Genomic DNA, 26,307 nt, shown 5'->3' with positions numbered 1-26,307 from the left:
CTGCCTCTTCAGGATTGGGATTGTGTGTGACCTTCAAGCTTTCTCATCTTTTAACTTTGCTCAGGGGCTCTGAATTCTAGTTCTTTCACTTACACAATGAGGACTTTATACACACAGCCATATTCACAGCCTATGTATTCTAAGTGGGCAGAAACATCCAGTCAAAGAAGTACACCATTGCTACCTAACAAAGACAGCTGCCTATCTTTCTGGGAGGTGATAGTTTAGCTGAGCTGAGTAGTGCAGAACTATAATTCAGCATTTGGAAGGTGGTATAAAGGGCTCCAGGATATCCACTGCTATGTAGTTCAAATCCAGCCTGGGGTAAATGTGACACTGTTTCCAAAACAATGAACCAGCTAACTCAATCTAACCAAATCCAAAGTAAAATACACTGAAATAAAAACATACACACAAAGTACTCTTGCTTTTGTCTATTTTGGGAAGCATGTGATTGTTGATCTTTGGTGACTAGAGGTAGTGAGCAGCTTGGTGAAGGCCCAGAGTCCCCCGTAGATGAAGAGAATCAATCCCATCTTCATTTCTGCACTTTCTTCACAAATGAGTTGGCTTCTGGTGCCCTGAGACACTGTGTTACAGTAGGTGCAATGTCAAGTTCCATATGTCAAGTCACATATGGTTCAATCTCTTGATACAGCCCTTAGAATGATGGGTTTTTCTGGTTGAAAAAATCCTTTCTTTCTTAGTTTTAAGGGAATCTGCAACAGTTGCATAAAGCACAGTGAGGTCCAAACAATGAGGTGTCACCAAGCACAGAAGCAAGAAATAGATTCATTAAGGATGAATATGACACATAAGCACATGAAAACTACTCTTTCCTCAGTATTGTTCTTTAGGAGCCATACACGTTTTTAAAAATTTGGGCTTCAAGGATAAAACTTGGATATTCATGCTTACAATGCAGATATTTCCCTGAATGAACTACTCTCCAGCCTCTGAATTTAGAAAATTGTCCTGTTTTATTTTTTATTTATTTTATTTATTATTTTTTTTAAAAAGCAAAAGATACAGTTTCTAAACTGAAAAACTTATGCCTCAACAGATTTCACAAAAGTAGTTGCTTGGCTCATAGAATAAATTAAAAAGCAACCAAGCATACATTTCTCTGCATATAGATGCCCCCAATTAACATACCAAACTACATGTGACTTATTGAGACATTACACTGACCTGAGTTTCCTTACAAGGTTGGAAGGAGAAGTTCTGCAGGACTCTGACAAGAGCAACTTTCATGTTCATGAGAGCAAACCTCATGCCAATGCAGTTCCTGGGTCCGTTCCCAAAGGGCAGGTACGTGTAAGGATTGATCCTGTCCTGATTTTTCTTGCTGAACCTGGTCCCACAGGTTATTATAAGTTATTATATGTTATTATAAGTTATTAACTTATCTTAGATGAAGATCTAATGCACAGTCTCCACAATTGCCACTTCTTTGATATCTCTTAGATACCTATAATCAGCACCACCAGCAGACTAAAACAGATGCAGAGACACACAGCTAGACATTGGATTTGGGGAGTCTTATGTAAGGGGTGGGGGGATAATTGAGGGTCATAAAAGAGATAGGAACTCCAGAGGAAGGCCAACAGAGTTAGCTAACCTGGAGCCTTGAGGCTCTCAGAGACTGAAGCACCAATCAAAGAGCATTCACAGGCTGGACATAGGCCTGTCTGCACATATGTAACAGATATGATGCATGGACTTCACGTGGGTCCCCCAACAACTGGAGTAGGGGCCATCCTTAAAGCTATTGCCTGTCTGTGAAATCTGTTCTCCTAACTGCACTGTTTTGTCTCGCCTTAGTGGGAGAGTATGGGCCTAGCCCTACAAACACTTCATGTGTCAGGGTAAGGAGATATCCAAAGGATGGCTTCCACCCTTTCAGAGGAGAAAGGGGTAGGGGGAGAGGGAGAGACTGTGTGAGGGGAGAAAGGAATGGTTGCAGTAATTGGGATGTAAAGTGAATTAAAAATGCTAGTAGTATAAAAAAATCTTGCTGGGGCTTTTTGGTAGGGTTTTTTTTAGTTATATACAACACATTATGATCCCATTTCTTTTGATCCATTCTTCCAAAGTAGTCCTCCTGCTTTCATTACTCATTTTTTTTATTGTGTTCACGTCTTTTACAGGTTGTTACAAATTCCTTGCAGTTATGATGAAACAGCCATGCCATCTCCAGAAGACATTTTATAGCACACTTGCCAAACCTCTAGCCACTGTAGTCTGTCACCCCCCTCTTCTGTGATATTACCTAGGCCTTGGAGTGTGTGATATACTATACAAGTTGTAGGTTACAGGCCTCTCTCCTTCCCTTTATCATGGAGATGATTTTACCTGTATCTAGAATGCTATTCAAAATATTTATTTTCTATCTATCTATCTATCTATCTATCTATCTATCTATCTATCTATCTATCATCCATCCATCCATCCATCCATCCATCCATCCATCTATCTATCTATCTATCTATCTATCTATCTATCTATCTATCTATCTATCTATCCATCCATCCATCCATCCATCCATCCATCCATCCATCCATCCATCTATCTATCTATCTATCTATCTATCTATCTATCTATCTATCTATCTATCTATCTATCTATCATCAATCTGTTTTGATACAAGGTTGTAGTAGGGAGCCATGGCTGGTCTGACACTCTCTGTGTAGCACAAGTTGGCCTCAAACTCACAGATCTACCTGCTTTTGACTCCCAAGTGCTGGGATTAAAGGAATGGTCCACCACACATAGTTTAAGAAACAAGACCAATGAAAGGAAAGCAAGTCTTGGCTTCAGTACCTCTATTGTTCACTGCCCATTGGGCTCAGAGGATATAATGTCTACAATTATTGAAAGTTTGTTCCCTTTCACTCTATGATTCTCTCCTCACCTCTCGATTATTCCTTTCCTTTCAACTACATTCCCTGTCTTTCTTTTTTTCCCAGATCTTTTCTCTCTTCCTCCCAGCTTCCCTCCTTTTATTCTCCATCTTCCATTTCTTTTTCTCCTCCCCTCTTCTCCTTTCTTTCTCCTTTTTCTCCTTTCTTCCTTTGTTTAATTCTGCTTCTGTTTCTTCTTTGTTTGGTTCATCCTACTTCCCTTACTTTATTATTGAATATTTAAGTCAAATATTTTAACAAAATAATAATTGAATTTGATTCTATTTAAATATTTAAGAGAAGAATAATGATTTGAGGAAGGTGACAATTGTAATATGGTTATTTATTTTTAACCCAGTATTTTATATATTGAAGAAAATTGTGGAATATTTCAATTAAAATGTGTCTACCCCTCTAGAATTTTATACTATAGGAAGCATATGTACCAAAACTTGGATAATGACATTACAAAGTAGGGTGACATTGTATATTTTGTTAAAATAGTTGACTTAAATACACAATAAGAAAGGAAGGGAAGTAGGATGATATGTTATTCACAAACATGTTTCTTATATACACACACACACACACACACACACAAACACACACATACTCACACCACATGGATAGTTTAGACAGAGAAAGAATGTGGAAGTTGAATGTGTAACAGCTGACTCCAGTGAATGGTTGCTGGGCACATAGAGTTCCATTTGGAGTGTATATTAATGTCTATATATTACTGTTTTATATTTGTCAAACATTCATATATTAGATCTATATTAATATTTAGATTTTATCAGTGTTTGGAGTAGTTCTTCATACAAAGTAGGCATGTAATAGCCGTTTCACTTTAAAGAAATCAAAAATAAATATAATTGGTAGTTTGTTCTTTTATAGTCACATTACTATAGGAGGTGGGATTGCTGAGACTGGATGGAACACAGAAGTCATCTCGAATAGATCAATGTCAATTGACTAACTTGGTAAATATTATGGTGGCAATAGGCATGCCACAATCACTAAGACTATTATAGTGGCAATAGGTATGCCACAACCACTAAGACATGGACTCTGAGAGCATAAAGTATACAGTTAGGGGTCAGTACATATGTAGATCATAGGTCCTCTGACTTGCTTAGCCACATTTCTAAATTCCCATTCTCTTAAGACTGAAACCTTAACCTGACTTTAGCTCCAAAATTGAGCCATGTATAAAGGCTTCTAGACAAATATGTGGCATAACCTTAAAAGGGCTAGTAAGGGAGCTGGTAGGATGACAGCTACAGACAAGAATGTGAGGGCCCAAGGGTTCCTCTGTCCTTGCAGGGTTGCTCTAATCATAAGGGAGAGGGCCTCCAAGTATACAGCAAAACCATTGCAGCCATAATAGAATATCTAGGAGGCAAACTCTAGTGAAATGGGAGACTCAAATGCTCTCTATAGGTGATAGAACAGCTAATGGAAATGGAAAGAAAAAACCTGAGATGAATGAAAAGCACAATACATTAAAAAAGATAGTGATAAGGAAATTATGGCAGATGCTATGCCTTCCTAAAAGTTTACATAGGCAGACAGGCAGGCAGGCAGGCAGGCAGACAAAGATATAGACTGTTGTTGCTACAAACATTAATTCAATACCAAGAGACAACACATCATGCTTGGACTAGTCTGGCTTGGGGTAGTTTCTATTTCCCACATCTTTGTACCTTTCAGGGCAAAACTCCTCAGGCTCTGGCCAGCATTTAGGATCTTTGTGAAGAGCAAAGGTTGGTACCATCACCACAGTCCCTTTGGGAATGAACACTCCATTGATTTCAACATCTTTCTTACAGACCCTCTCCAGTCTTCCACCAACTGGATACAATCTGAGAGTTTCATTCACCACCATGTCCAGGTATTCCATCTCTGCCAGGACATCATAGGTAACAGGTGTCTGGAGGGTTGGGAAGGAAGAGGGAGGAAGAGAGGGGAAGAGAGAAGAAGGTAGTGGGAGGTAGAAGGATAGAGTTAATTTTCATCTACAAAGTACTGCTGTGGGGTTTTATTCAGACTTCCATAGAATAATTCCTTTTGATAAAAACACTTAGCCTGTATACAGCATTTTAATAACTCATATCCTTTGACCCGTTCAATATCCCATTGAGAAGGATATCTTTAAAATTATCCTTAAAAAGATAATCCTTAAAATTATCATGTACTCCTTTTTCTTTCTCATGTCAATGATGCTACTAATAAATAATGACAATTACATGACAACATGCCACAGTTAGGGTTACTTTACACAGAGAAGCTACACATGTATTTGAAAGTCTACAAAATATAGACAAAGACAAATTTCTATATTTTTAAAAAATTATTTTTATTTATTTGTATCTATCTGTGTTGAGATTTGTGCATGCGAGTTCTTGTGCTTTGGGGGAACAGAAGAGGATATCAGAACTTCCATAACTGTAACTGAAGCCTGAAGAGAATGATAAGTCAGACAGACCACCCCTGAGACGAGACAATCTCACACTTATGGCCTCCCAGTTCTTTATGGGATTTTTGGACTGAACATACTGTAGAGTTAAGAGTATAAGTCAGGGGTCACCTATTAGTGGAAATAGATATGTGGGGTTGCACCAAATCCATCTGCCTAGATCAGCTCAACCAAGGCCAGTCACACTCAGCCAACAGCAAGTAACAGTACAGTGCACGACATCAAAAGAATTGACTGTTCAGAGATGTGACTAATTAGTGCTCATAAATCCTTGCTACTCTGGCTTGTGAATGTTTCTTGGTAGATAGATAATCGAAAAATCTATACCAGCATTTGTCTACCAAGATTTTTTTTTTTACTAATATCAGCATCTGATGCCTGTTTCTCATCAATTTTTCTTTTCAGAACCTTCTTAAATAAAGATGGTGAAGAAACTAATAAATTTGTTGAAATTTCTCACTAGATGTGATTAGAAACCATTTGTGTCAATACTTCTTCCCACTGCCCTCTCCAGGTCCCTTCCCCTTACCTTATTGGGCAGAGCTGCATCAATTTCATCCTGCAGTTTCTTCTGGACATCAGGATGAGTGGCCAGCAAATACAAAGCAAAGGAAAGAGCACTGCTAGTGGTCTCATAGCCGGCAAAAATAAAGAAAATGGACTGAGCCACAATCTCCAGGTCAGATAAACCTGGAGGGAAAGGAAGTACAGTTTGTTTCATTTATCTGAACATTGATGGATGGATTCAATGTGTGTGTAGATTCTAGCATGCCGAAGCTAGAAGTCAGTTTTGTGTTTAGAAGAGAGGTTGAAACCTTGCAAGTGTGAGTTTTTCACTACTATTTGGGTCTTGGAGTTTGAACTCAGGTCTTTGACTTGGAAGCAAGTGTCTTTATCTGTTGAACCATTCCATCACACCAGGTCATAAGATTTTAGGTGAGGGAGTTGAGTATAAAACATGGTTTGATGAGGAGCAAGCCATAAAAACCATGTGAGTGTTTGTGTATATGTGGTATATTCAGTGTATGTGTGCTTGTGTATGTGTGCTATATTTGGTGTTTGTGTGTATGTGTATGTATGAATGTATGAGTGGTGTATGTATGAGTATATGAGAGTATATGTATGAGTATATGAGAGTGTATGTGAATGTGTATGAGTGTGGTATGTGTGTGAGTATGGTATATGCGTGAATGTGGTATGTATGTATGGCATGTATGGGTGAATATAGTATCTATGTGAGTGGTGTGTGTGTGTATGTGTGTGTGTGTGGGGTATATTCATGTGATTCATGGTGTGGGGGCAAAATCAGGATGCCTTGCAGACATCAGCAGAGCTGATTATCAGGATACTTAACTGGTCAAAGTTCATACTTCCATGTCACTATGATTTTGTATGTCTTTGTGTTATTTCCTTGCAATAGGGTCTTTTACTGACCTAGAAGTTTGCTCTCTCAGCTGTACTGGTTAGGCAAAAATCTTTAGGATTCTCTGATCTCTGCTCTCAAATGCTGGGGTTACAAAGATGTCCAGGTACATTTGGCTTTTTTATGTGGGTGCTGGGGAAATTCAAACTGAAGTTCTTTTGCCTGTGGAGTAACAGTTCTTAACCCTGGAGGCACCTAGTCAGTCCCTGGAATTCTATTATTAAAAATAAAATAGGGACTAGTATTCTTCCTTAGGACAAATTAAATAGTTCTTGGCAAAATATAGCTGAATCTACTTTGAGTGAGCATTCAATATGAAGGCTTGAGTACATGGACATTAACAGATCTGAGAAGTAAATATACTTTAAATCACCTGAGACAATGGTATTATAGATACTCAGAGTATAGTCTGTGGACTCACAGCATCAGTGAAGTTGAAATACACATTTATATTTTTCAAATCAAAGTAAGAGCTTTTATGAGGTTCAATATATTTCTGAACAGTTTCAATTGATAAGCAAGGATTACTAGCCTTCCCAAATTAATGATGATAAATGTTAATTATGCCAAATAAGAAGCTACTGGGTGGTGACTGACCATAGTCTAATAAATGTACTTCATCAAGCTCATCTGTCTAAACACTTGGTCCCTAGATGGTGGTAATGGTTGTGAAGGTTGTAGCCTTTTTGGATGATGTGGGTCACTGGGATGGGACCTTGAGGTTTGGTTGCCTGGCCACACTTCCTGGCCACTGTAGGCACTTTCTGTGATCATGCCTATTCCCATGTGTTGTTAAGTCTCCAAAAATGAATGAGGGATCAGCTTGAACCACAAGTCAAATTAAACCCTCCTTCCTTTTGATTTCTGATTGTCATATATCTTCTCACAGTAACAAGAAAATAACTAATCCATGAAAGTAGAGTATGGAGTCAAAAACCTCAGAACCCTGCTGTCTGATGTGTTAGATAGTAGGGACACAATCCTGCTAAGTTCTAAAAAATTAACATTTCATTGGACTAAGAAAAGATTTAGAAGTTCAAATGAAAGTGCTTCTACGCTAGACAAATGTAATTGAATCTGTGTGTCAAAATAAATCTCTATGATAAAGTAACAGGTTTAATGTATGATTGTGTTGGAGAGAGAGAGAGAGAGAGAGAGAGAGAGAGAGAGAGAGAGAGAGAGAGAGAGAGAGAGACAGAGAGAGAGACAGAGAGAGAGACAGAGAGAGAGACAGAGACACAGAGACACAGAGACACAGAGAGAGAGAGAGTGAGGAAAGTATAAACAATGAAAGAGAGGCAGGAAGAAAGGGAGAGAAATGAAGAAGTAAAAAAAAGGGTGCCATATGTCTCTTCTTTATAATGGGACTACAGCTGCACAGGATCTGGTAGAATTAAAAAGCCATTATTCTTCAACTATCACTGCAATGTTTTTCTCAAAAGCCATCCATGATGGAAAATTAAGTAGGGAAAGAATTGGAAAGAATGGAATATGTGTTTGGTACCCAGGCTTTCTCCACTCATTCTTTTATGAACTAGACAGGAAATCAAAGCTCGACTATAAATCAAAGTCTGGGTAGAATAGCACCCCGTGTTTCCAGGGACTATCATCACTTTGGGGCTATGCCTGCTTACTGGATGTCTAGATGCAAATCTCCAGGCAAAGCTTCTGACTCAGAGGTTGTAGATGAGAATGAGATTTTGTTCTGTGGCACAAGATTCAGTGATCACTGATGACTTCTAATCATAACCTGAATCATAAGCTATTACTACCTTTCAGGCTTTGAACACAGTGACAATACTGTGCTTGTAGAAATTTATTCTGGCAGTATATATAATATTCAAAAACAGTATTCCATAATTTACAGACTGTTCATCTCCATGGAAAGCCTCTTATTTCCAGAACACATATCTGAATTTGTGGCTGCTTGTCTGTACATTTGACCCAATCTTTGCTTACCTTGATCAGACTCTCTGTCTCCAGAACTCTGGGAGTTTATCATCAGCTGAAGAAAATCTAATCTTTGCTGAAAGAAAAGATTTTGAAAGGTGCAAAGTCAGTTGTATGAATTAATATCACAGATCTTAATCTTTGAAGAAATGAGCCATTTATAATGGTTGCAACATTGGAACCTACTGATCCAACATGAAAGTCATAAACTCTGTTCCCAATACACAACTCTAGGATAGGATTGAGTGATATACCCATGACAACTTGAATCACTATTCAAGGATGACGTAGTTTTCAACCCATGTATATGGTCCTAACCTGAAATATATCCATAATTGGAGTTTTCCAAAATACTCCTAACTAATTTACATCCTCAGAGATTGTATGCAAGGGTTTTTTTGGCATGTAAAGTTCTCATCTCAAAAACATTTATTTCATGCCATGTCAGTCATATTATTTCTCATTTATTTTTAAATATTTTCTCCTTGGCGTATTTAATTTCTCTATTCCCAATTCTTCCGTTTTTTCAAAATATAAAAATTTCCATTTTTTTTTTGGTCTTTTGAGACAGGGTTTCTCTGTGTAGCCCTGGCTGTCATAGAACTTACTCTGTAGACCAGGCTGGCCTTGAAATCAGAAATCCGCCTGCCTCTGCCTCCTGGGTTCTGGAATTAAAGACGTGTGCTACCACCGCCCAGCTCATTTCCATGTTCTTAACCTTGTCTATTTTTAAAAATTATATCGAGCAAATGTATACTCACATTCATATTAACACCGACAATAAATGAATATCATTTTGTGACCAGCTATTACCTTTACTTTTTCTTGCATGCGGTTCTTTTTCATTTGTTCTACAGAAGTTCTAAAAAACCTCATAACATCTTTTGGAAACACGGTTATTTCAAGTGCTTCAAATACTGGGGTAAGGAATGGAAAGAGTACTAGAGGAGAAGAAAAGAAATCATGAAGAAAATACAAAATTTACCTGGAATAATTACATTTAGTCTGACACTCAGAACAACAAAAGTTATCAGGATGTCAACCAAAATGCATTCCTTCTGTGTTATTGCTCAGGTTCCAGACCATTGGCTGGAAAGGGGCAAGTCAGTTTATGTTACCAACATATCAGTGATATTAGTGTCACCTGTTGTCACCTTTAAATGCAAGACTAATTTCTGTTAGAGTAAATCAAGGTTTAGTTGAGCGTTGCAGTTAATAGTGTTCAAGAAAGAGCTTTTAGGGGTGAAGAGATGGCTCAGCGGGTGTTGAGCTTGCCTTGCAAATGTGAGGATCTGTGTTCAGTTCCCAAAATTCAAGGTAAAAGCCAAGTGCAGTGGCTCAGCAGTGGCATGAGAGATGGAAACAATTATTTCTTGGAATCTTGATGGTCACATACTCCATCCTGCTTGTTGAAGTTCTAAGTCAGTGAACACCTATTTCAAACAATGTGGAAATATGTCTACCTCAAGACCTGGCTATACCACTCCTGGGCCAAGATATTCCACTCTCCCACAAGACAATTTCTCAGTTATATTCATAACACCTTTATTAATAATAGCTACAAACTAGAAACAATCTTGAAGTTCAACTGAAGAATGGATAAAGAAAATGTGATACATCTACACAATGGAATATTATTTAGATATTGAAAACAAAGACATCATTAGTTTTTGTGGAATTGTGCAGCTAAATTGTGGAAACTTGAGAATATCATCCTGAGTGAGGTAGCCCAGTTGCAAAGGGACATGCATGGTATGTATTCACCTATTAAGTGGACATTAGCCATAAAATACAGGCTACCTATGCTATATTCCACAGACACAAAGAAGTTAAACAGGAAGGAAGACACAAACAATGATGCTTGAATTTCACTTAGAAGGAAGAATAAAATGGTAATTAGGGGCAGATGGAAGGAGGAAACTGGGAGGGAGAGGGGAAGAGGAGGGCCGGGCTGGGAGAGTTTATGATCAGGAGTGTGGTGGGACAGGGACAGGAGAGATGTCCAGTTGGCCATGAGAATGAATGGAAATCTGCAACAGACAGGGGTGTAGAGGTGGGGAGCATCTCCAGGATGATACAGAAACATGGCATTCAAGAGGTGCCCAAGAGTCGATTGGGGTGACTTTAGCTGTGACTCACAGCATTTGGGGTATGGAATCTGGAGAGACCATCTCATGTAGCTAGGTAGGGACCTCAGTGGAGTGATGGAGACACCAATCCAACCACAAAATGTTGACCTCAAATTTATCCTATCTACAATAAAAACAGGGATAGGGAATGGAGCAGAGGCTGAGGGAATGGCCAACTAATAGCTGGCTCAACATGAGACCCATCCCAGGGGAAAGTACCAACTTCTGAAACTATTAATGATACTCTGTTATGCTTCCAGCATGGTTTTCCTCTGACAAAGGTTCCTCCCAGCATCTGACTCAGATGCAGACACCCACAGCCAAACAGTGGATGGAGCTTGGGAACTCTTATGGAAGAATAAGAGGAAAGATTGTGGATTCTGAAGGGTATAGGAAGTCCACAGGAAGAGAAATAACAGCACCTAACCTGAACTTTTGGAACTCTCAGAGATTGAACCACCAACCAAAACGCATACATGTGCTGGACCTATGCCTCCCCACACCTATGCAGCAGATGTACAGCTTCGCCTTCATGTGGGTTCTGAACAACTGGAGCTAGCGCTATACCAATAACTGTTGCCTGCATGTGGGATATGTTTTCTAGCTGGGATGATATGTCTGGTTTCAGTGGGAGAGGCAGCACTTAGCCTCACAAAGACATGATGTGGGAAGGTGAGGGTATACCCAGGGGTCCTCACTCACTCAGAGGGAAGGACTAGTGGGATGGACTGTAGAAGAGTGGCAGTGAGTGGGATGTAAAGTGAATAGGTAACATAAATTAAAAAAGTAAAAAAAGAGAGAAGGGAAAATATACTTCAGGCAGAGAGGGAGTGATGATCAAAGAAGAAACTAATGAAATAAAATAAAACAAAAACATAGAGGAAAACAGCAAGAGATGCTTCTTTAATAATATCTTCAGGGAAAGGTAACCCAGAGACTGTCTCCTCCTGGGGATCCATCCCATATACAGACATCAAACCCAGACGCTATTGTAGATGCCAAGAAGTGCTTGTTGACAGGAGCCTGTTATAGCTGTCTCCAGAGAGGCTCTGCCACAGGCTAACAAATACAGAGATGGATGCTTGTGGCCAACTATTGGACTGACAACAGGTCCCCAGTGGAGGAGTTAGAGAAAGGACTGAAGGAGCTGAGGGGGTTGGCAACCCCATAGGAAGAACAACAATATCAACCAACCAGCCCCCACCTCCAGAGCTCCCAGGGACTAAACCACCAACCAAAGAGCACATATGGAAAGACCTATGGCTCCAGCCACATATGTATCAGAGGATGGCATTATGTGGCATAAATAGGAGAAGCCCTTGGTCCTGTGAAGGCTTGATTCCCCAGTGTAGGGGAATGCCAGGGTGGTGATGTGGGAGTGGGTGGGTGGGAGGGGGAGCATCCTCAATGAAGCAAGGGGAAGGGGAACTGGAGAAGAGGGTTCCAAATGGGCAATCCAGGAAAGGGGACAACATTTGAAATGTAAATATATAAAATATCCTCCCCCACCACAAAAATATCTTCAGATTGGCAAATGTTAGCTGGGATTGTTCTAGAAATAGAGTGAAGACTCAGATTACTACTGATAAAGTTAAGGTTTTAGGGTAATAATACTGTTATTAAAATACAAGAGCTTATTAAGGCATTCCATTAACAATTGGAAGATAAGAAAAATTGCTTAAATTACATCATTTAGCTATTTTTTACATCATTTAGCAAGAATGTACAAATTCATAGAAATATACACAATATAGAAACTGACTGTATAATAGACTTGTGTGACATAATGAGATAGAATTAATGATAGAAGGCAGTCCACAAGAATAACCTAGGACTAGAAGATTTCAGTGGTGAATACTACCAAGTATTTACAGAGAATCCATACATACATCAGAACCCCTCCCCATCCACTTCTAAAATCAGAAGAAAAGTAGAACATCTCCAAAATTCTTGTTCGATTTATAGCGTTCTAATTCCAGGATCAAACTGACATCTCTCAGATATAGAAAACTGCAAACTAACATTACTTGTAAATATTGTTGCAAAATTCTCACATAATAATAATACATTGAATCAAGCAACTACAAAAATGAAATAAATAAATATTTAAGAATTATATTGCTGTATCTAAGTAAATTTTGCCTCAAGGGTGCTCTGCTGTGTAATAAAACATATCAATATAATTTCAAATGAGCAAAATTGGTTTATAGATGTAAAGCATTCTTTGATAAGAACCAACTCTATATTTGGATTAAATGTACTTCTAGAATTAGAAAAATGTATCAAAATTTTACAATTTATTTTCATAATTTTTAATTAAATGTAGGTGTGTGTGTCTGCATGTGGTTTTATGCATGTGAGTGAAGGTGCCCTTGGATTCCAGAGGTACTGGATTCTCGGGAGGTGGTGTTACAAATGATTGTGAGTTGTCTGATATAAATCCCAGAGATAAACATGGGTGTTCTGGAAGAGCAAGTGCTCTGTACCACTAAACTATCTCTATAGACTAAGTAAGTATATTAAACATTACTGTACAATTCATCATTTCCACTTGAGTAAATGTACAAAAAATGAAAACTATTGTTCAGTCTTGTATAAAAATATTTATAGCAAGAGTATTAATAACAATTTGAAAAATTCTAAATGGCCATCAATGACGAATTCAGCCACCAAAAGAAAGGACATACTGAAACATCCATTGAGACATACAAACTTCAACACCTGATCCATTCCTCTAGCATATAAGGGACTTTAAAAAACATAACAATTATTATGGAAAAATAAATTAGGAAACTAGACATAAGAGGTGACAAATTATACAAATCTATTTATAGGAAATTAGAAACTAAGCTGCTGGGTGCTCACATATGCAGAAGCTAGGAAGTTGATGGCTAATGTACAGGGCTGCTGAGTTGACAAGAAGATTCGATAGCTGACAATATTTACTACTGAACATCTTTAAAAATCACTGAAAGCCAAGAGTCAGCTCATTGAAGTGGGTAAAATATGTGAAATAAAGTTCACAAAAATGCAAGAATGGGGGCTGGAGAGATGGCTCAGCAGTTAAGAGCACCGACTGCTCTTCCTGAGATCCTGAGCTCAATTCCCAGCAGCCACATGGTGGCTCACAACCATTTGTTATCGGATCTGCTGCATTCTTCTGGTGTGTCTGAAGACAGCTAGTGTACTCATATACAAAAAATGTATAAAACTGTTGGAAAATAAATGAAAAAATTAGTAAATAATGAAATGTTAGTTCACTTACTCACTGAAAGGAAGAATGGGTCAAATAAATTTAATTTTAAGAGTTTCTTCACTTTTTGTACAAAGGGATTCTGTGGGTTGTTGAGGGAATCAACGTTTACTCCAAATGATGTGCTTATTATCACATCCATGCTGTAGGCCCCAAAGATGCTGAAGAGAGAAATGAAAATTAACATCTACACCTCCTCCCATTCCTTCTAACATAATGAATCAAATGCAAATAAATTCACAAGCCAAGGGAAGGAGACACTGTCAGAATCCCTGCTGTGGTCAATCTAGGCCTATATTACATTTTTCATATGTATTTTATCTTTTGACAGTATTTACACTGTTTTCATGTTGAGTTGTGACAGAGACACTATGAGGGTCGATTTTAGTTGTCAACTTGATACAATCTCCAATTGTTTGGGAAGAGATTCTCAGTGAGTTATTACAACAAGTTGAAATGTGGGCATATCTGTGAGGTATTTGTCGTAATTAATGTGGAAAGATCCAGTGTACTTTGGTAAGTGCCTTTTTCTTGCTTTGGGTCCCTGACTGCATGGGAATAGAAATAGCAAATTGAGCTCATCTGTATCTATTTATTTAGCTCTCTTCTTGACTGCAGATGTGACTTGTGGAACTTTAAGTTCCCACCTTAGCTTCCCTGTAATGATTGACTGAAACCTAGAACTCTGAGATATTATGAACTCTTTCCCTCATAACTTTTGTTTTAAATTCAGTATATTTTATCACAGAAATAGATGTGGATTAGAATAGACATAAATAGACATGGATTCAGGATTCATAGGAAAAGTGGAACCTATATTCAGACAAACTGCTTCAGTGTGAGTGAAGTGTAGATAGAAGAATGATGTGGAGGTGCCATGCCTCACCAGGATGGGGTACATGCACATGTACCTGATGCAATTTTCCCTTACTTAGTCCCCTAGGCTTGTTGTATCAGGTACATGTGCATCACTGATATAATTGTCTTCAGTACAACAGTCAAATATTTTTACTAATTCTCTAGATCATATGCCATTCTCAAGGTACTGATAGATCTGCTATTCTTCCGCCCTTGGGGACTTCTATTACCCAGATGGCAGAAGTATTACTGTAAGTTCTGAAAACCAATAACATTCTTGGTATGACACAAAAAAATTCTCTCTACATGCATTAGAGAAAACCTCTACTTTTGTGCACACACATTCCTCATTTGCTAGAAGGGTTGAAAGTTATGTTAGTGTTTCTGAATTACTCAAAAGTCAGAGTTCATTTAAGAAAATGATCTGACTACAAAGCCCACAGCCTTACATGGACTTCCCTCTTTTAAAATAGAATAAGAAAGAAATAGCAGTATAGTTATTCTTTCATTTATTGAGTATGGGTGCATATTGCAGGTATGTGCATCTCTTCTATGGAGTGTCTGTGTATGCATATATATGTATTTGAGTAGCCACACTGGCTCTATGGCACGCGTGTAGAGGAAAACTTGTGGGGATCAATTCTCTCCTTCCCCTTGTGGATTCTGGAGATCAAACACAGGTCCTCAGTCTTGGTGGTAACCTCCTTTAATCACATAGCCATCTTGCTGATCCTAGAGAAGATTTACTGATTTACTGATATTCTTCATAAGTCAAAGATGAAATACAAATTGCTTTAACTTTGATATTTTCACTTCTCTGGTGCACACACAATGTCTTAATATGCCAAAGAATGCTTTCTTTGCTGTTATTTTCATGAAATCTATACTAACAATTGTGTTTTAAAACATGATCCTTCTTTCTAAACTATTAATTTTGTTTTCTAGAATCTCCAAAATAACAACTGATAGAGTAATCACAGCTCTAATATAAAGAAGTGACATCCTTTTATATATAGCTACCTGTGGTGGTTTGCATAGGTATGACCCCTATAGACTCATGTGTATGAATGCTTGGTCCATAGGGAGTGGCACTATTAGGAGGATCGGTCTTGTTGGAGGAAGTGTGTTAATGTAGAGTTGGGCTTTGAAGTCTTATGTATGATAAAGCCATGCCAAATGGGGGCAGTCCCCTTCTGCCTTCTTATCAAGATATAGATAAGCACCATGTGTGCTTAACACCATGTGTGTCTGTAGCACCATGTGTGTCTGGACTCTAGCACGCTTCCCACCATGATGATAACAGACTAAACTTCCAAAATTGTCAGTCAGCTCCAGTTAGATGTTTTTTTTTATAAGAGCTACCATGGTCATGGTGTCTCTTCAAAGCCATAAAACCCAAACAAAGGCATTATCCTAATTTTTCCTAGGAGATACCCTTTTTTTGGATGTACTACTACAGTCATAACACTGTCACAGGAAAGTCTTGAGCTTCCTCAAGTCTTAGCCCCAGCAGAATCCCAAGTTGTTGTAATAAACTGTAACACCATAACCTCAATTCTTTCTGGTTCGTGAAGTGACTTAACAATGTGAAGTCTAGAATCCCAGTAGGCAGTTATGATATCTACTAACAACTATTGTGATTTGAATATAAATATGTCTCCTATAGGCTCACATGTTTGAATCCTTGTTTCTGAGTCCATAGTACTCTTTGGGAAAGTTCTAAACTTTAGGAGGTAAAGCCTCTTTAGAGGAAGTAGGTTGCTACAGCTAGATCTTGAGTCTTTATAGGCTGGGATTCCTGTTTCTTGAGTGTTAGAAGCAGTGTGATCAGGTAGCCTCCTGCTCCTGCCAACATGTCTTCTTGCTATTAGGGACTTTATCTCTCTGGAAATTTAAGCCAAAATAAAGCCTTTATCTCCTAGTTGTTTTTGTTGGAGTATTTTGTCAGATCAATACGAAATTAATGCTGTGCTGGTACTTACTCTTTCATGATGATGGGATTGCCTTTTTCTGCTTCGTGCTTCACATTTTTCACCAGCAAATCTGCATACTGGTTAATGATGGGGAACATCTACATGTAGAACAAAATAACATCTGGTGTGATATGAGGCAACTCAATTCCCAGTGGACATAGCCTTCCCAAGGATGAATCAAGAAATCATATTAACACAAAAGGCCATTGTTAGGAGGTTTCAGTTCAGAGGACACTGATTGGAAAAGGGCTGTGATCCTTTATTTTACTTGTTCCCAGATCTGTTCTTCCCATTTTCAATGAAAAGGTTATTACACCATTACCTCCTTGAGCTTCCCGCTGGTGAAGGTTGGAGACAGCAATGTTCTTAATCTCTTCCATTCTTCATCCTCAGATAAGGTTATAGCTTTTTTCAAAATTCCCACTGGACCAAAGTTCTAGAATCCAAAGTAAAAGAGATATTGCCATATACAGGTCTGAAAACTCCACAGGTATAAAAACACAGGTATCATTTATTTGAAAATATTTATGACTGTATAGTCAACTATTGGACAGAGATGAGGGATCCCAATGGAAGTGTTCAGGGAAAAATTGAAGGAGTTGGGGGGGATGGCAAACTCATAGGAAGAGGAACAATATCAACTAACTCAGACTCCTCAGAGCTGCCAGAGACTAAGCCACCAGCCAGAGAGCATACATGGGCTTTTCTGTGTCACCTAGCACATATGTAGCAGAGGACTGCCTTGTCTAGCCTCAGTGGGAGAAGATGTGCCTAATCCTGCAGAAAGTTGATGCCCCAAGGGGGATAATAGGGGTGGGTGTGAGGCTGGAGTGTGTGTGTCTGTGTGTGTGTGTGTATGTGTATGTGTGCATGTGTTGGCTGCGTGTGTGTAGGAGAACTCTCTCAGAGTCAAATGGGAGGAGGATTGGATGAAGAACTCTGAGAGTGGGGACCGGGTGGGGAGTAACATTTGTAATGTAAATAAATAAAATAATTTAATAAAAAATTGAAAAAGTACATTATATACAGTAAGAAATGTCATTAGAAAACCCATTATTTTTATAATAAAATATGCTAATAAGGGGAGTAAATGAAGATAGATTTCTATTAAGAAGAATCTTTAAATGGTTACTTTATCAGACTAGCAATAGGAAGCCTTATCCATGTTGAAGGAACAGTCTTAGCTGTTGGTTATTAAGATAGATATACATGTATTAATTCTGTATGGCATTACACAATACGAGCAAATAAAATAGATGATAACTGAGTAATATGTATGGATTCTATTAGCTGTTACAGATACATACTAAGTTACAGATATTACCATTGGATAAAATGGGAGAAGGCAAACGAAAACTTCTTGTACGTTTGTGCCCAGTTACCTATGAAGGTATAATTACTTCAAGATAAAAAACTAGTGCATAAATGTGGCACTGGAGAGATGGCTCAGTGATTAAAGTGCTTGCTGTGTATGATCAAATCCAAAGCACAAGCTTCAAAAGCTGTGCATGGCCAGCTGTGTCTGTAACCCCAGCTGTGTGATGGGCAGAGACAGGCATATGTTGGGGGCTTCTGCCTGCTAGGTTAACTTCAAGTTCAGTGAGAGACTCCATCATAAAGGAATGAGCATGCAAAAGAACTGGGAAACTGACATCCTTCTCTGGCTTCCTTACATGAGTTGGTCAGGAACATCTATACACATCTGTCATACGCTACACATCTTAACACACACGAACACACATAAACACACAAACACACACAAACACCTCCAGTGCATAAATATATGAATAAATGTTGTGATTTAAAAAGTGGTGCCTACCCGACGGTTTGTGAAGGTAGAATAACATTCCTTCACCAGCACTGTTTTTATTATCTCTGGATTCATTATAGCCAAAATAGGTTGTCGGCCCTCATAAAACCTGCATTGGGAAATTAGAGAGTATTTAACCAACTATCTAGATTTTATAGCTGCAGTCATGCCCAAGAATGCAAATGTTGATTCAGGTGTTCAAGTCTCACAATCCAAATCATGCAATACACAACTATATGAGCAGGTCCTAGTTCAAGTTAGCATTTCTAATCCCAAATCAAAGAAGTCTCATGAAATGAAGTATAATGTACCTGATTCAGGGAGGGGTAAGCACAAAGTAGTTCTACAAAGAGATCATAATTAGAAATAAATGATTCTGGGTAATAAACATTTGTTAATCTGGGTGTCGCATTCATGAATATTGAACTGAATAGCCAGACACTGGGCAGAAAAATCAGGTGATCCATCCTTGGACCATCAAGTCTAAGAGAAAAGTCAAAATGCATAACTTTCTCAGACTAATTCAGTCTGTGAACCATGGTATCTGGAGACATTTGGGACTGGTGGTAGTAAAAACCTCTAAAATACAATCAAATCTTCATTTTAAGAGATTATCACCTACAGTTGTCTTTCAGGAAATGAGGTATATACTTATTTCAAGTAAACCACTGTATGTTTCCAGAATGCTTACCCCCATATTTCTCCATATTTTTTATGGCATTGTCTATCAAACTCCCAAAATCCCTGGAAAGAGAAAAGAAATGAAAACACATTATTATTAGTTTTTACATTGACTGTGTGTGTGTGTGTGTGTGTGTGTGTGTGTGTGTGTGTGTGTGTGTGTTTATGTGTAGAATAGAAGACCACATTTGGTAGTTAATTCTGTCCTCCCACCACCCAGGTTTTAAGGATGAAACTCAGGTGGTTAGTCTTGGTAGCAGACACATTTACCAGATGAGGCACAAGTTTGTTCCCCAATTAGATTAGAGCAATCTACTTAAAATAGTAGTCAAGAGAGGTCTTACATATATGAGTGGATAGGAGAGAGAATACAGATGATGCCTGAAATGAGAACCTTGACTTTGTTCAGAGTTTTCTCCCAACATGGTACAAACATAGCCTCTTTTGTTTAGGAATAACAGTGAATAGCATGTCTCTCTGAAGTGTGTTTGCTTTTCCACATGTCATCCTTAAATGCTTAAGGACTCTGAGTCCTTTCATAGGCACAAGAGGAAACAGGAGCTAAGTGAGCATGAAGGAGAATTTCAGGGACAGGCATCATTGTGTATCTCCATATTTAATGTCTTTTGTATTCACCTCATAAGTTCTCCCTAGAAAACCAGAGGAATTGGAAGATGGAACAAACTCAGTACCTCTTTAAATCTAGAGCATGTGCAAGTCTCAGGCACATTGCTGGTGAAAAAAAGCAGTAAGAAGAAAATGACAGAGAACTCATTTCTCAGGGTTTAGAGTGAACATAGAAAGAGGAGATTCCAGAACTATACTAAACATTGCAAGTTGTGTTGGTTTGAAAGAAAAATGTTCCCCTAGGCCCATAGGGCATGCCACTAGTAGGTGTGGCCTTGTAGGAAATGGTCACTGGTTTTGAGATCTCATATGCTCAAGCCATGCACTATGGTATTCAATTAGTGCTGACTACAGATCCAGATGTAAAGCTCTTATCTACCACTCCAGCACCATTTCTGCCTGCATCCTGGCATGCTGTCCATCAGGATAATAATAGACTAAACCTCTGAACTGTAAGCCAGCCTCAATTAAATATCATCCTTTATAAGAGTTATGATCATTATGTTTCTTCATAGCAATAAAACCCTGGGACACATATTAAGCATTTTCTTTAACCTTTTACTTCCTGTCCTAGTATGTTTTAATTATCAACTTGACAGAGCTTGACAGACTTGAGAAGGGAGTCTCCACAGAACAGTTGTAATTTTCAAGATCAGATTGGCCTGTGGAGTCAATGTCTATGAGAGTTCATCTTGGTAGTTAGTTGATGTAAGAGGCCTGGCACATACTTCTGAGCTGTAAAGAAAGGTAACTAACAAGAGCCTAAAAGAGACAGAAAGCATCATTCCTCTATGGTCTCCTCAGGTTCCATCCCTGATATCTCTCAATGAAGAATTCCAACCAGTAATATAAAATAAAACCCAAGTTTTGAGAAGCTGAGATCCACCATTTCTAATTGGAAAAACTAAGCTTGTTTTGACAACCACAAGACTGGTAAGGAGCACAAGCAATACTTACATTGCGGTATGCAAGGATATTGCCCAGGAAAGGCAGTGGTTTGGGTCCAGAAATCCCCAAATTCTTAAAATTTCCATGTGTGTAGGTTCCATAACTGTAATGTGAGAGTTGAGTTCTTAGAGATCATCCCTGTGCATTACCAGTCACAAACACAGAAATTTTAACATTCAAGCTGGAGGGGCCACAACATGTAAGCAACAAGAAACAATAGAAGCTACAACTGCACCAATTACTTTTGATCTTCATTTTTATCTTCACATTCTCTGAGAGATATACTAAATCCACAAAGGTTAGCTAAAATGTAGATGAATTCTTGGAATATAAGTCCCAAAGTAAATTATTTACAAATGTCCCACAACTTCACTGGTAATTTGGGATTTATGCTAGAATAATTTTATATAATGCAATTTTTTATGTCATTTAGGAAAGTGATTGTATACCATTGATTCTGCTCCTGTACTGATCTTTAGAGGGGGCTTCAACACACAAGTGTATCTGAGTGTTCTTCCCTGAGTGGAGAAGGATATTTCCTTATTCATGCCTAACAGTGGTTCTTAACCTCCCTAATCCTGTGACCTTTTAATACAGTTCATCATGTTATGGTGACCCCTAACCATGACATTATAACTTTAATTTTGCTATCATTATCAACCATAATGTAAACATTGGATATGTAGGATATTTGATGTGACACTCCTGTGAAAGGGTCAATACAGGTTGAGAACTGCTGTCATGACTCATAGCTCATAGTTATGCTATCACTGGCCCATTCTTTTCCTTATCCAACTATTCTGAGAGGTTCACCTGACCTGATGAACAGGCCTAGAAAAACTGTTGAATTAAAAACCTGCTAAGCAAGTTTATTTCAAAGCATGCATACAATCTAGGTGTATCTTCTTATGCATTAGGCTTATATCCCTGACACACATAACCCAATGAAGTTACTTTATCAATGGCTGTTGTCACAAATCCCAAGAGCAATATTATCTTCTGAAAGAAGGCTGCAATATTATCTCATAAAAGCTTTATGACCAAATAGAATGAAACAAAACCGTTTAACTGTAAAACATGATCAGATGGAAAAGATGTTGCCACAACAGCTTGTGTAATTAGCCTTTCCTTCAAAGAATAAAACTATGTTTGATATTTCTATTTTCACATTACCATGTGTATCTACCTTTTATTATAAAATGGTGATAGAAGTCAAATATGAAGAGTTTGGTGAGGGGGAGCATCTATTATCCATAGATTCAAAGGTGCACGCGCGCGCGCGCGCGCGCGCGCGCGCGCGCACACACACACACACACACACACACACACACACATAGACAGAATCACACATGCACAGGCACTCACATAGGCATGAACACATGGAAAATCACATAGGTAGGAGAATGAGTTGTCCATGGTGTCACATTTGTTATCCTGGACCTCAGGATAACCTCTTTCTTCCTGCATATCATTATGAAGTCATCCTATCATGGAAAGGAAGTACTGAAAGAGACGTTTTGACTGACACACACAGTAGAACTTAGAAGGAAAATATTTAAAATCCAAATTGTTTCAGAGGGTCTGCCCTTTGAGGATGCCAGTAGATTTCATAGCAGGAGAAGTGTAGCTCCCTATATTGATGTTTGAAAATGGTGAAAGGAAATAATCATAGTTAGGCCTTTTTTTCCTCTCAAAATTCATCACTTAGGGGTGCTAGAGAGGTATCTCAGTGGTTAATAGCAGCTGTTGCACTTACAGGGGACTAAGATTCACTTCCCAGCATCCACATGGTGGCCCACAGCCATCTGTAACTCCAATTTCAAGGGATACGATGTCCTCTCCTGACCTCCATGGGCACCAAGCACACACGTAGTGCACATGCTTGAATGTGTACTGGCAAAACAAAAAATTAAATGACTAAATGTAATATTCTAGGGGAATTGTATAAATGGTCCTTGTGGTGAGAAAATGAAGCAAAAACTAGCCATGTGCCCATGGAACAACACTCCATCTCTCCTCCATCAGAGAAAACAGAGGTGAAGACAACACAAAACCTCTTCCCCTCCCCACAGAAGCAACAATCCTGAGACCTTGCAGAGGAGGCCTCCTATCAAACACAGTGACCAGTTATTTGTAATCTGCTTCACTGAGCCCTGGGTAGTTAATATGGGTTAGAAGTGAGCCTCAACTGGAGGATAATCCAGGTCTAATTGAGGTCACTCAATTCTCTGCTCTACAAAATGTGGAGTTTAGTAGAAGAGGAATGTATGCTTATCCCCTAGGAGGGATTTTCATAGGACCAAATGAAACATCTTACGTCTTTGTACATACCACATTCAAGCTATTTCCTCTTTCGATTTTCCAAACAAGTAAAGGAAAGAATTATCTGATTTACATACCCCAAGTCCTGATCACTAAAGAGAGGATACTGGGCAGTTTACTCACAGGTAGAGGAGCACTAGGATGATAACCAGGACCATCCAGGTTTCCATGGAAAATTTTGGAATCAGGTCCATTGCAGCTTTCTTTAATCAAGTCTCCCTTCTGTGCTTTATTCTTAGCTGTATGTGCTGTACCTTGCAGGGCTGAGCTTGCTGAGTTCCCTTCGCTGCTTAGCTGTGATTCATGGCAGTGAACCTTCAGTGCTTAAATAGTACAAAAGTGGGTGGGGCTGGCCTTACAGTCAGTAGCAATACTACTACGCCCTACCCACAGTTTCAAGAGTTCAGTACATTCTCCACCTTGGCAGGTGGCAGAGAATTACGGATGTGCCCACTTTGATATTTGATATTTGGATTTATTTGGAACAAATATCATTGAAAAAATACAACCTGTGTTATCATCAGATCCAAAGGTTGTTGCTTCTTATCAGAACCTCAGGTGAAGTTATTGCCTTGACTTCCTCTACTCTGTCCTTTGCCCAGGGCTGCTTTTATTTTGCAATACTGGAAATACATCCAAGTGAGCTCTACCTACAGGTATTATTTTTATTCACTTCCCTCTGCCTCCAATATCCTCTGCCTCAGAGAGGACTCTTATTCATCCTTCAAATCTGTCCTTTAAGATTCCACCTGATAGAATCCTTCCTCACTAACTTCATGAAAACATAGAAGTAATTAGTGCCCTGGACAGCCTTTATTATGTCTAGGAAACAATTATATTTTTCTCTCATCAAGAACATTATTGGTTTCTATATGTGTTTTTGTTATCAGGTCATAGGATTATGCAGGATGTAGTCTGGCTTTTGCTACTAAGTTTTATGTTTCTAGTTCTTAGGAGAATCCTTTAAGAAAGTTAGCTTTCACCTCCTGTATCCATGCAGGACATAAGTGGATGGGAAAAGGACACCATACAACTTTTGACTCAAAATTTGTCCATAATAAAAGAAATGCAGGGGCAAAGATGGAATAGAGATTGGTGTCATGGCCAACCAATAGCTGGGTCACTTGAGACTCGTTCTATGGACAAGCATCAATCCCTGACTTTATTAATGAAACAAGAGCTTAGCATTAACTATCCCCTGAGAAGCTCCACCCAGTAGCTGACTGAAACAGATGTAGGGATCTACAGCCAAATATTGGACAGAGCTTTAGGAGTCTTATGGATGAGTTGGTGGATGTCCCTTCCCCCCACAGCATTTAGCTGTGACCCTCCTGGCTGGCAACCCCCACCCTTCCTCTGGCATTATCTCTGGCCTATTCAAGCTGTGGAATTCCTGGCCTACAGCCTCCACCCTTCCCTGGCGTTATCTCCAGCCCTAGTTCCTTGAGAACAATACAGCCGATTTCACCTCAGCGCAGCTCCACCCAGAGACCAACAGAAAACTGCGTGACTGAAAGCAGACAACCCGCCAAGAAGAAGATCTAATGAACTCTCGGCCATTTGGGGGGCAGGGTGGTTTTTCCTAAGATTATAAATATTGGCTTAATGATAGTAAAGTGGGTCTCTATGGGCAACTGTCCTCTTGACTCATTTCTCTTTCGCCCCCTTCCCGTTAACCTCAGAATTCTCTTCCGGGTAACCCGGTTCGTATGTGGCCGCTGGCGGTCAACATATTGGCGCCTGAATGTGGGACAGACCTGATAAGGGAGAATTTCCTGAGGTGACCCTATCTGGCGAAGCTTGGCAGAAAAAGTGGAAAGAAGGTGGTATCCGCAAGGTAAGCAACATAGAAGTCAAATGCTAGCGCTAGTGTAAAAATTTTATTCCTTGAAAATATTGTTGTGAGTCCAGAGGGATACGGTTTAGCAAGCAAAATTGTGCTGACCCGGCACAGTGGCCGCTTGGGGTTGAGTGATAGGGAAAAATGGGATAGGAAGTTTCGCACAGAAACTTGCGCCCCGCAGCATTCTAGGGCTGCTTCCAGCGAAAGGGAAAGGGTTTTGACTCCCACCCTAAGTTACAAAAATGCAGAGACAGATCAAATGAGCTAATTGTAAAAAAGACAGCTCATCCCAAAAAGAGAGCAACTGAATCTCATGTGGAAGAATGGGCCCCTATCGTGCCATCTGCTCCGCCTATGACCTTGATGGCAGGAGATGAGATCCAGAGAAATATACAGGCAAAAGATAGAGCAAGAATCTTTGCCCACTCAGGGGTTTGGAAAAGGCCCCCAGCCAAACCCTAACTCTAGAAGTCTGGGGCATTTTCGGTAATGGCCACTATCTTGCCTGCATCCTACGCCGATAAAATTCAATGGCTTAATGATAATCCTGTGTGGGTTGATCAGTGGTCTTTATCTAAAGAAAAAATGGAAGCCGCCTCTTTGCTAGTGCAGGAACAATTGAAGGCGGGACATTTAAAAGGGTCTCTATTTCCATGGAACACGCCAATATTTGTTATTAAAAAAAAATCCAGCAAATGGAGATTGTTACAGGATTTAAGAAAGGTTAATGAAACTATGTTGCCCATGGGAACTTTACAAGCTGGTCTTCCATCCCCCGTGGCTATTCCTAAAGGATTTCATAAAATAGTCATAGATTTAAAAGATTGTTTCTTTACTATTCCATTGCATCCTGAGGATTGCAAAAGATTCGCGTTCAGCGTTACTTCTGTTAACTTCATAGAATCTATGAAAAGATACCAATGGACAGTTCTTCCTCAGGGCATGGCTAACAGCCCAGGTTTATGCCAGAAGTTTGTAGCACAGGCCATTCAGCCTGTAAGACAAAAATGGCCAGATATTTACTTTATCCATTTCACAGATGATTTTCTAATTGCAGGAAAAAAATCCTCAGACTTTGCTTTTATGTTTTAAAGCTTTACAACAAGCT

General features: G+C 39.1%; 1 protein-coding gene across 1 annotated transcript; it reads right to left on the bottom strand.

The window, feature by feature from the left end:
- Window positions 1-641: 641 nt before the first annotated feature.
- On the bottom strand, window positions 642-23,550 carry LOC127672708 (cytochrome P450 3A9-like). Its single transcript, XM_052168021.1, has 13 exons — window positions 23,480-23,550; window positions 21,044-21,137; window positions 19,470-19,522; window positions 18,788-18,887; window positions 17,291-17,404; window positions 16,978-17,066; window positions 14,150-14,298; window positions 9,569-9,696; window positions 8,765-8,831; window positions 5,912-6,072; window positions 4,610-4,836; window positions 1,192-1,354; window positions 642-719 (listed from the first exon to the last, which is right to left on the bottom strand). Exons 1-13 carry the CDS (start codon window positions 23,548-23,550, stop codon window positions 642-644), a joined length of 1,494 nt encoding a protein of 497 aa, XP_052023981.1.
- Window positions 23,551-26,307: the final 2,757 nt, after the last annotated feature.

This window comes from Apodemus sylvaticus, chromosome 22, assembly GCF_947179515.1.
Source record: "Apodemus sylvaticus chromosome 22, mApoSyl1.1, whole genome shotgun sequence".
Classification (NCBI taxonomy): Eukaryota; Metazoa; Chordata; class Mammalia; order Rodentia; family Muridae; genus Apodemus; species Apodemus sylvaticus.
Note: the sequence above shows the minus strand (reverse complement) of the source record. Positions and strands in the feature narration are given on the sequence as shown.